At 40.4% G+C, this 11,397-nt stretch overlaps 1 protein-coding gene across 2 annotated transcripts; it reads right to left on the reverse strand.

The window, feature by feature from the left end:
• Positions 1-683: 683 nt before the first annotated feature.
• On the reverse strand, positions 684-11,171 carry LOC136675703 (heterogeneous nuclear ribonucleoprotein L-like). Of its 2 annotated transcripts, XM_066652411.1 has the most exons (14): positions 11,032-11,171; positions 9,838-9,956; positions 9,439-9,676; positions 9,228-9,315; positions 8,789-8,883; positions 8,167-8,239; positions 5,418-5,450; positions 4,323-4,391; positions 3,880-4,121; positions 3,149-3,270; positions 2,434-2,635; positions 2,158-2,215; positions 1,781-1,888; positions 685-1,058 (listed from the first exon to the last, which is right to left on the reverse strand). In XM_066652411.1, the coding sequence occupies exons 1-14, from the start codon at positions 11,110-11,112 to the stop codon at positions 1,000-1,002; spliced, it is 1,587 nt and encodes a 528-aa protein (XP_066508508.1). In that variant the 5' UTR covers positions 11,113-11,171; the 3' UTR covers positions 685-999. The 2 variants fall into 2 exon arrangements, with proteins under 2 accessions (XP_066508509.1, XP_066508508.1); XM_066652412.1 differs by lacking the exons at positions 4,323-4,391; positions 5,418-5,450 and having other exon boundaries at positions 684-1,058.
• Between the last annotated feature and the right edge of the window lie 226 nt (positions 11,172-11,397).

The following is an 11,397-nucleotide window of genomic DNA, read 5'->3' on the forward strand; positions in this document are numbered from 1 at the left end:
CAAGCGCCATCCTCTGCCTTGTGTGCTCCAGTGGAACCGAGCTACAATGATTATTAAATGTTCATCGGGCAAAATTGTTTAATTTTTTTTATTACATGACATTTAAAGCTTTAGTAAAAACTCCACTGAAATGTCCATTTGGTACAAAGTGATGCATGTATCAGCATCTTAATATTTATTACGTTTTACTTTTCATACTCACTATTTGGGGATAGTTTTGTTAAGTTTCCACCTAAAAATGTTCATAGACATAGTCAATGTACATCGAGCTGTGAAAGATTGAAATCTGGTAAATATGGTATACCCAATGGTAAAGTCTTAGCAATATTATTGCTGTACTGCATACATCTGCCTGTGCACTGATTTACTTTAATGCCTGATTTATTTTTTATAAAAATAAAACACTGTAACCTGCTAATTTCTCCCTGGATTTAGAGAGAAACAAAAGTTGACAATTAAATTTTTTATTGTATTTTACAAGCAGTAGTACTTTGGAAAGGGGATTCAAAAAATGACTGGCAGTCTTCTTGAGCAAATACTTCTCACAAAAATGGAAGACATTATCTTTTATTACTGTTCTGCACTGGCACTCATTTTAAAAAAAGAATATTACAAACAAAACACGAGACATCCATTTTTACTATTTTGTTTTTATTTTACAATTAGAGAAAAATGCAGTCATCACCTCCACCACGGAGAGGTGCTGAGCACAGCTAACAGTCAATAATGGAAAGCAATTAAAAAAAAAGTAAATATAATGAAACACAAACAGAAAAAATACTGGTACAAAAGCATTTTCATAGTCTCCCCTTCTATAAAAACAACTGGACAAGTTTAGCCAGGTTCATTCTCTCAGTGTGTGCTGCGGCTCGCTCCACAGAAAGACGCATCAAACAGGACTGTACACATACGCTGAAGATCCAGGACCTACTGAAGGACAATACACAAAGCATGGACAGTGATGTGGCAGTAAGGAGGGAATGCTTGCAGTGAGAAGGATCAGTTTGCGTGCTGCGCAGTGGAGAAACACAGCTTCAGCGTGTAGGGGTATGGACCATCTTTATATAAAAAAAAAATAAATAAATAAAAAAAAATAAAAAAGGTTAGTGACAGAAAATCCATGTTAAGAACAAGCAGTTCTGGTTCCAAATTATTTCACAATCATAAGAAAAGTTAGATTATGAGTAGATATAGATTACATGTTTTACACAGGTTTATATTACTTTAAACTTATTTTTAATAGTATAGCTAAATATAGTTTTTAATTCCACGTGTCACTTTGTTACAGCTACTCATTCTTCATTATCTCTTCCACATGGAAAGGAATTTTAAATTGGGGCAGCAGCAGCGGCCTTGGGCTTCAGAGAGAGTTTATATCCTTAGATAAATGTACATGATACGAAGCAGCTGCCCGTGCTAACGTAGACCTAGACAAACAGCTGCCCGTGCTAACGTAGACCTAGACAAACAGCTGCCCGTGCTAACGTAGGCCTACACAAACAGCTGCCCGTGCTAACGTAGATCTATACAAGGCAGCACACTTCTGCGCAGGACAATGTTCATGTGCTGCTTAACCTCAGTCCAGCTCTTTTCAGGTGGAACCACATAAATAATTAAATAAACAAAATAGTTGGGCTGATTACTGTTTACAAATAAGTTGCACTTGGACTGTTGTGTAAAAGCAGTATTATACCAGAGGTGGTAGTAGATTGCTAGTGAAAAGCTCAGCTAGGGAAATCTTATAAATGCTAAGTATCAAGGAATGCGGTCTAGCACTTACTAGGGTTCTTCATCTGGTAATGGTTCATCACAGAGAGCGCCTCCATGGCATCATTAACAGAGTCCCACTCTAACAGCCCTGATGAGCTCCGCTCTGATGAGGCACCACCTGCAAAGATGAAAGGGTTATAAATTACATCCTGCACTTAGAGTATTACTCATAGACCAGTGCAACTAAGACACTGCCTCAGTCCCGGTCCCGAATTCTAGGAAGACAGTATGTGGAATCACAAACTCAGTTAAACCATGATTTCAAATATAGTTTGAGCTGAGAAACATCAACATAAGTGCAGTAACAGAACAGAATCTGACAGAAGAGCAGTTAAAATGGCCTTAAATGCATGAACAAAAGTCTCTTCAGTAGAGGAACTTGCTCACCCTTCGCTGCAAAGAGTTTTACATTAGATGGGCTCTTCACACCAAGTTCTTCACAGATCTGAAATCAGGAAGAGAATCATTTCAATAACCATCTAGTGCTTCATATGAAGGATTCTGGTCCTCAATGTTAACAACACATAGTACAGCCATAAATAAACAGCCCGCATTTAGATATGGTACCCATTAGTTTACAGCCAAATAAAAGCAAATATAAATAAAAGGGAATTTATGGGCTGATACTTCACTACGGCTAATCCCAGGCAAGTGAGGACAAACCTCGGAGAAGACCTCGGCTGAGGCCTCTGGGGCCGCGTTGAAGTAGTGCAGGACGTTGCTGGGATGCTGGATGCGGTTCTTTGCTGCCTGCTCTGGGGACGTGAAGCGGTTGTTTCGACTGCCGTGGAAATCTTTAAAGCTGCTGCTGCCATCCTCCAGCTCGTAGGACTGACCCGGCATAATTGCCTGCTGCTTAGACACACTGGAAGGAAGACGACGACGACGCCGCTTATAAAACGTTCTCTCTGTACAGTCGAGGAGAAGCTCATAGTAAATCAGCAAATATAAAATACAGCTCTCTGCTGATTTGTTCTTTATTGTAATGTAGAAATATGAAAGCTGTGTGTAAATACAAAAATAGTTCAACCAACACAATTACAAACTGTTTGCACTCTCCCCTCAGGCTCTTTACTAGGTGATGCAAATTTTTCTGGACTGTTAAGGAACTATAATATAAAGGGCAACAGCTGCACCCTGTGGACGTGGAACCAAAGTGTATTGGAGTAGAGTCAAATAATCGAATAGATTAATCATATCTTTCTCATACTTAAGAATAAACTGGATATTGTGAGGTGTTTCATAATCATTAAAAGGACAGATTGATTCCCCCGAAATAGTGGTCTGAAAAATTTTAAATAGGAATTTCCTCATTAATCAAACAGAAATAAGTGATCAAATTAATGACAAGCTAAAACAGGACACAAACTACACTTACCAGACGACAAGTTTCTGGCTGAACAGGAAATGGTTGTTTAGATGGCAAATGGCACGATCAACAGCATAACAATCTCCCATCTCCACCATGGCTGCTCCTGGCTTGCTCTTCATAAACTTCACCTAAAATATAAATAAAACATTGTATATATGCTGTGAGATGACACTTCCGGTGCTTTTCCACGGCATGATCTGGCTCTACACGACTCGGCTCACTTAAAGCTTGTTGCTATTCCACTGGCAGGGCTCCCTGCAAAATGGAAACGGTGATGTCACAAAACCACGCATTTCTAACAGGAATCGCTGCTGTTTACCCATTGTGTATTTGTATGTTGCTTTTGTTGCATGTCCGGCTTTCATTGGAAATTTGTCGGCCATCGGCACAAGGAGTGTATAAAACTCTTCAAAACACCTCAAGGTATAGTTACGAGCTGCCATTGAGAGTCAGATAAATATGAAAGCTGCTGTAAATTGATTATACAAGCTACAAGCAGCGAGTTTGTGCTGGATCTGTATGAGCTCTGCATTTGGTGGTGATTGACATGCCTCTGGATTCTGGACTGTTGTGATAACACATTTCATGAGTAAAGAAAATAATTGATATAAAATGAAACATCTAACACTAACTACTGATATGCTAACATTGTGCCATTTCTATTCTAGAATCAAACTCCTAATGAACTGAAGAATGATCTCCTACTGCAGATGAATACAGAGTGCTCCCATTCTTACCCTCTCCACGTTTCCGTAGAGGCAGAATATGTTGAAGACCCTGTCTGCGTTTATTTTGGAGGGCTCCAGTCCGTACACCATCATAACGGGGGACTCCGCGTGAGCACCATACTCCCCTGGTGGTGGTGGTGGAGCACCGTAACGCTGGCTCCCGCCGCCATGTCTTACGCCACCCATCGACGGACCCATCCGCCGCCCATCATAACCACCATAGCCATCGTCTCCGTAACCATGATACCCACCTGGACATTCAAAGAAAACAGAGATACCGCTTTGAACACGGCTGCATATTTCCAGTTGATATTAGCTCTGAGTGACTCAACACAGCACCGTCTTGCTGCCACTGTGGATCTTAAGCACCCGATTTTAACAAACCAGTCACTTCCCTGTTCATTTGAGACCCAATGTGTTTGGTGTTAGAAAGTGTCCGTCAAGAGCCTTACCGTACTCTGGAGGGTGATCTCCCAGCAGAGCCGGCTGCCTCTGACGCTTGTTGGGGTTGACATTCATATCTGAGAGGCAAGAGAGGGAAGGAGGCCAAGAAAGAAAAAAAAATGAATAATAGAGAGGGATAATGAAAGTGTGGAAGATGAATTTGCTGAGAAGCAAATAGTCTGTCTATAGGTTATAGATTTCACATTTTCAATAGCTACCTTTGCATCAAAGGATTTTTTTACTTGAAAAATGTATCATATCTAAGAACATCTAGATACATTTTTCCCCTCTTCGAGTTAATATCATAGGTACAAACCTATATTTTTTGGGTAAAAATTAATATTTTAGCCAGATTTCCCACAACACACACTTAAGAGTGCTGTCCAAAAAAAGACGAAAAAAAAATAAAAAACTCGTCTCTCAAAAAGATTTAGATGGAAAAATAGCAAAAACAAAACCACAGTCTTTGCATCCGTTGGCTGTGGGGAGGTCAGGGAAAGCCAAAAGGAAAAGTTGAAACAGATGTGAAATCTGAACGTTGACAATGTTGTACTCCAGGAAAGGACATTACACAGAGTTATCCTTAAATGCACAGTGAATACAAACCAGTTAAACAGTAGCAGTAATGCTCCTCAAAATGTTCCTGTTCATCTAAAACAAATAAGCAGCAAGGAGCAAAAGACAACTAGCTTTGTTTACACAGATTCAGTGCAGTGCAGCTTTTAAATTGCATTGTGTATGTGTGGTAAATAATGTGGTAGGTACTGTGTCTAGGTATCACAGTAAGATTTCTGCCATATTACCTCTACATTAGTGCCTGAAACTTGCAGCACTGTTAATAATATACAGCTACTCAATGGCAATAAAAAGGGGCAAAACAGACACCAGATAAAAGTGTGACACCAACACTTAACTGCAGCGTTGACTCTAGTAAAAATGTGCACCAGCCCTAATTTTGATTTCAATAGTGAAGAAAAATGAACATAGAAGTGGGTGCGGGCTCTAACCACCATCAGGTGCAGTCTCAGTGACTGACTGTGGCAGTAACTTAAACACGTAGTGAAATGAAAGGGAAAGAAAGATGAAAAGCCTGTTGCACACACCTTGATCGCCCCCCATGACATCAGCATCTGCACCTGTGCAGGTACACACATGGCAAACAATCAAACTAGTTTCTGTGCATTCAAATTCTGCTCATCAAGTAGCTACACTACTAAAGATGTTCTAAGTTTCGGGAATCAAGGAGGAATTGCACCTGTTTTTTTTTTAATGTCTGCATAATTTTGTCTTTGAGATGCAAACAAATACATTCAGAGCATTTTGAACTGCAATGCCTGATTTTAGAGAAACACACCAGTGGTAATAAGAGTCAGAGGTCAAATACTGAATTCTGCTTTTCATTTTCTAATCAAAAACACTTCAGAGTTTTGAGCATTCGTAAAACTGATCATGCTAAACAGTAACTCCTGTAGGTCTGGTTCCCATCACCACCACTGTGAGAGTCCTCCAGATGCACTAGAATGGTGCCCTGCTCTTACTGATTATTTGCATCTAAAACATTTAAAATCACACATACATTTTTCACAAGGTGAAATAATTCTAAAAAATAAATAAATAAATAAATACAACACCCCATTGACTGAGGTCCACTTTATGAATATTCATTCTTTGAGGGGAACAAAGCCAAGTTAATAACAAAATGTTTTGGTCACAAAACCTCATGAGAGAATCACTCCAAGACAACATAAGCTTGGGGTTACTTACAGCTGAATTTAAGTTGGGGGAAGGGGGTTGAGGGTGAGACGAGCGCTGAAATTTAGCCAGCTCTTCTTCTCTGCCACTTTTAATAAATTTCTTCATTTTCCCCCAAAACTTGGTTCAAGTTTCACAGCCTCTTGTGGCCGTCTTCTGTCCGAGTTTAGTCCGTGCTCGTTGCAAACTTGCATTTGAATACATTTTCCTTCATGGGTTGCATTGTTGTCTTTTTGCACATTTTCAGACAGTTCCCATTAGAGACAATGCCAAACCTGCATCATATTGGAAGCTGTTATAAAGTAGCCATAGGTCTTAATAAAAAGGAACAATGAATAAAAACGATCAGTAAGTTTGTTACTGTAGGGCAGCCTACAGAGGGAGGAGGTATGTTGGAAGATAAATAAAATGAGTTGGGAGGCAGGCTATATTCCAGAGCAAATGGCATGTTTGACTGCATGTCAGTGGTATCTTCTTCGTGAAAGTCAGTAGGGTGGAGGAACTGCTCAGCTCTTTAAGAAGCAAAGCACCCTGTAACTCACTCGTGTTTAGCAGGCTGAAGATCTTCCACAAAGGGGCAATATTCACACCATTAACTATTGGTGCTTCTTAAGAGAGGTGCTTTGCATCAATAACAATGTCCTTGTTCTGTGTTTTGGCTTTCCCTCTAAAGAGATTGGCATCAGCAGTGAAGTAAGGGATGGTGCTGTGTCACAGTGGGATGTGTTCTTTTCTTGGAAAATGTGTCATGCCATAAGATGAAGTAGCGTCCTCGTGGCTGTAGGGCCGTGCTGGTTCAGTAAGGTCAGTGCTGTGTTGTATAGTCAAATTGTGTCTCATAGGGTATGTCAATGTCTTGTCTCTGTTTTTGGCAGGGTAGGTGCTTTCCATTTGCGTGGAAAATGCTCTTGCAGGTATAGGACGAGTGGTATCTGTGTTGTTGAGATAACTGAAATGTCTTCAGTGCAAGTATGAGAATTGCTCTCCAGTGTCCAGATGTGTTCTGTTGGAGCAGCTGATGTTCTGTGGCAGTTTGTGTTTTTTGGTTTTTAAAGCAGTGTAGATGCTGAGGAGCAACTGGCCAGGAACTGAAATATGATGCCTCTGATCAGCTCCTGAGAAACATCTAGAGAATCCGATGCTAAAATGGAATACTGCGAGCAAGGCCCAAAAGCCTTTTACACAGTTAAAACACGGAATACGTCATTAATGTTCGGGATGCAGTATGTGACTCTCTCAGCATGGAGGATCAAAAGCTAATTCCTGAATGATCTACAAGTATCAAATACCTGTGAATGATAACTTTTAAACTAGGTCTTGTACAAATGGAGGCAGTCATTGCCTGAAGATTAGTGACAAACTGGAAACTGCTTCCATCCCCTGAAGTGGCAGAACAATTAGGAGCTGTGGGAGTTAAGGAACATGACTGTATCCACCCTCAACATCCACAGCTGAGGTGTCCTTGAGTAAATCACCTAACCCTCAAATGCTCCTCGGGCACAAAGGGTGGCTCACATGAATGGTTTAAAAGTAGATGTCAAATTTTCTGGGCATTATGCTGGATCTTGTGCAGGTATTTACCTGAGAACTCTATGGAGTATCATGTGGGGAACTTCCCAGGTGTTGTACTGGGCCTCATGCTGGTTATATGAGTCAGGCTTGACTGGGATTTTCACTCTAGCTCAAGTTCACACTTGAACCCCTTTCTGCTTGATTATACACCAAGACCCTGTTATACAAGAAAATGTTCGAAAAGGGGCTAAAACTCTATAAAGCATTGCTACAAATGGCTGGACAGGGCACAAAAGAAAAGCGAGAGACAGAAGAATTTCTGACTCTGACACATACCCAGTAGTCCAGTTGCTCCTCACATCCTAGCTTTACTGAGAAAGGGAGCTTGTGATGTTGAGATTTTCACAAACTGAGAAAACAATGTCAAACAACCATCTCTACTCTAGAGAGCAGGTAAAATTAAGGGACGCTGCTCCTGACCAACAGTCTAACATGGCCCAGTCCCACCCTCATTATCTGTTCCCCACAGTGGCAGTAAGGGTGCTGAGTAGTGTCAGAATAAAAGATGTGGATGCTTGCTCACTTTACCTTGGCCACCCAAATTTGGATTTGTGTAGTCCCATGTGTCCTGGTCATTCTTGAACACATTTAGGCGTGTTGGCTAAGAGCAAAAAGGAGCAGAATGTATTTTCAAAAAGGTTAAAATCACAAAAGCACTAATAAAGAAGCAGATGAAACTCATTCTGCAAACAGTTTAATGTAATGCCTGGTATAAATGAGCTTGGCATCAGATTTCAAACTTGTATTTGTTTAAAAACTACTGTTAATAACACTACCTGCTTTTTACGACAAAGATCATTACCTTTAAAATGCCATTGTGTATGAAAGGTGCTCTAGGAATAAATTTGCCTTGCCTTTTTCAATGTAAATTTCAAACCATTATCAACTGGACTTCTTCAAATTAGTACCGTTTATAAATTTTACACAGAGGTAAGAACATGTCTAAAGAACAAGAACCTTTAATTTCAGAATACGGGTTCAACCCATCTGAATCTACTGGTTGAGTCAGGCAGTAAATAGCTGTTTAAAAACCCTTTTAACATCTATTGATTTTTCAGTGGCATTATATTTGTGTCATTTTGAACTTCTTTAAATCTGTATTGGTAAAAGTTACCAGTTAGACCTGGTTGAGTTCAATACTTTCCCTTACCTTGGCATATTCAATCTTAAGCGTACAGCAGCCTGAGTAAATATCAGCTCCATTGAGAGAGGCCTTCGCCCTCTGAGCACTCTGGACCGAGTCAAATGTGGGAATCATTAAGGAAAATGGAAACAGAGTTGGACGGTTGAACGGACTTTCACAAGGAGAAGGTTAATAGGGAATAGAAATTCAATGTAAAATACTTGCACTAAACATTTAAATAGTTAAAAACATTCTGAATTATTACTAGCAGGAATATTATCTAATGACTAAAGTATTTAAACGTTTAAATTAGTAAAACTAATTTCTGTTCTGTAAGAGCATCTTCCTGATGAGGGTCACAGTGGGTCCTGAGCCTCTTCAGAACAAATCACCCCGGACAGGACGCCAGTCATTCACAGATCAGGGACACACCAGAGGTTTAGCTCCATCTCAATTAGTAAAGGATATTCTACCATGGCCTGGACACCATTTTTCCTGAAGATGACAATTCTTTGAACTGGACCGCAGTTGTTGCAAATTGTATATAGCACATCCTGTTGGATACACACACACATAAAAGCCAAAAAACAATAATAAGACAAACAGGTAAGAAAAGCTAACTAAATAAATATAGGGAGAGAAATGTGTGAAAGAGGCAGAGCACTCATGGGCATTACCGTAGTGATGGGATAAATAGGATTCATGATTGTGAAAAGTAAAACATTATTAACACTGCGGGAATCATTGGGATCTCCAGGCCGAGAAATTTTCTGACTTGTGGAGTAATTCACAAATGCAGGATTTCCAGCAATATAGATCTGGTTGTCGTTGGCGTAAGTCACAGCATTGCATGAACCGCTCATGTCCTCGTATTCCACCAGGGCCTGGCGCTTTTTGGGCATCAGCACGACATAACTGCACAAATATGAAGACATGCAATTTATCAGAAACTAGGTCTGTATGCAGACATTTCAACACCCAGAGCCAAGTTATGTTTTGTACATTTTCTAAGTCATTAAATTTAACTCAGTTTCACTTAATCCACAATAATTACACAAACAGGACCAGTAACTTACCTAATGGTTCCAAACTCCTGCAAAGCTTCAACAAGGTCTGCTTCCAAAACACCGTCTGCCAACCCTCTTACATGGACCACAAGTGACGGGAGAGGTTTGTGAGGATCATCATAGCCCTCCTGCAAAACAGAACAGAATGGTTTATTAACTTTAAATGTGATGCTCCATAAATGCAGAAAAATGTCTCTGGGGTCTAATGAAGTTAGTAAATATGAAATGCATATTTGAAGAGCAAAAATGTAATGTTTATCTAAAAGGCATTTGTATAAGTTGTGTTGGATCATATGCTACAAAATGATAAAAAAAGCAGTATATTTTGAATATTGAATAGCAGTGCATTGTGGTTTCTTGTTTATATAATGAAAATGAGGCTTTTCTTAATACGAGAATGTCTGTCCCTAGGGATTTGGGGAAGCCTTAATGATCACTCATTGACTGGGATAGTGACACCTTCAAACCACTGCTTAAATTTGAACTTAAGTTCATCCACCTTCCCAGCAAGATCCCAATTCTACCAACAACGTATCAATGAACTTGTGGAACACAGCTCGTACAAAATGGCTTATAAATTGAACACTTCTGGGGACTTTTGCATTGCCTCCACTATAATTTTCTTATGTGAGCTGCAATTTCCTTCTGGATGAATAAGTGTGGTCTGATCTCCTTTTATCCATGACCGAATAATGAGACTAAAATTTTCCAGGGCATATGGGAATTAAGACCAAACTCTTTATTCGGTTGATCAGATATATGGTAACAGAAAATATTCAGGGTACTGGGTTACCAGGACTGAACCTAAAGAACAGCATGAAACAAAGTAGCACTTTGCTTTCTGGTCCGATGAAAGGGTTCAGTCAATGCATGGCACTATTGCCGTTAATAAGCGATTCTGTAAAGCAAAATAGCAGTGTGACTGCACCCATTTTTCTCAGTCGGTGTGCCTGCACGCCAGTGAAGCTATGAAGTTGAAATGTGCAGCAGTACTAGGTTTCTGCAGGTTTATTAACACACAAAGTAAACACTCCCGACAAAGCGCGCTAATCTAAACTATGCTAAGCTAAGCTATGCTAACGGAGGAGAGAGGCCGTTAATGTGGGTCAGCGTTCCAACACTTTCCAGTAAAAGAAAAGCACACCTGAGCCACGGTATAACAGCACGACCCCTACCCAACCCTGTACCACTCTAGGTGCTCACCACTGCCCCGTCGTTGTCTGTCTTTTGGCGTTTGCTCGCCCGGCCTCCATCACCGTAATAGCGGTCCGTCTGCGCCGCCATCTTCTCTCCGCATCAGAGCCGCAAAATGGACGAGACATACAAGCATTCGCAGTCCCGCCCCCCGCACACTTCTATTGGAGGAAACTGTCAGCATATACCCCCAATAGCGTCTGCCAATAGCAAACGTACAACGCTACACAGTGCGCCGTGATTGGCCGATGGGTTTCTAAATAAATATGATAAAAATTGCATACATGTAGCACACTGAGTTGAGCCACAATATGTTGGAAAACGTAGTTTTAAAGGTTTAACAATTAAAATTAAAGCAGCAGGCGCAACATAAAA

The sequence above is a fragment of the Hoplias malabaricus genome, chromosome X1 (assembly GCF_029633855.1).
Source record: "Hoplias malabaricus isolate fHopMal1 chromosome X1, fHopMal1.hap1, whole genome shotgun sequence".
Taxonomy (NCBI): domain Eukaryota; kingdom Metazoa; phylum Chordata; class Actinopteri; order Characiformes; family Erythrinidae; genus Hoplias; species Hoplias malabaricus.

What these genes read in the sequence shown, in the direction of transcription:
- LOC136675703 (XM_066652411.1), bottom strand. Translation starts at nt 11,112, where the DNA reads ATGGCGGCGCAGACGGACCGCTATTACGGTGATGGAGGCCGGGCGAGC. An exon ending in TGTCCAGGCCATGGTAGAAT is followed by an intron (nt 8,884 to 9,227) that starts ATCCTTTACTAA and finishes TGATTCCCACAT; the next exon opens with TTGACTCGGTCCAGAGTGCT. An exon ending in TCCAAATTTGGGTGGCCAAG is followed by an intron (nt 5,451 to 8,166) that starts GTAAAGTGAGCA and finishes GTACCTGCACAG; the next exon opens with GTGCAGATGCTGATGTCATG.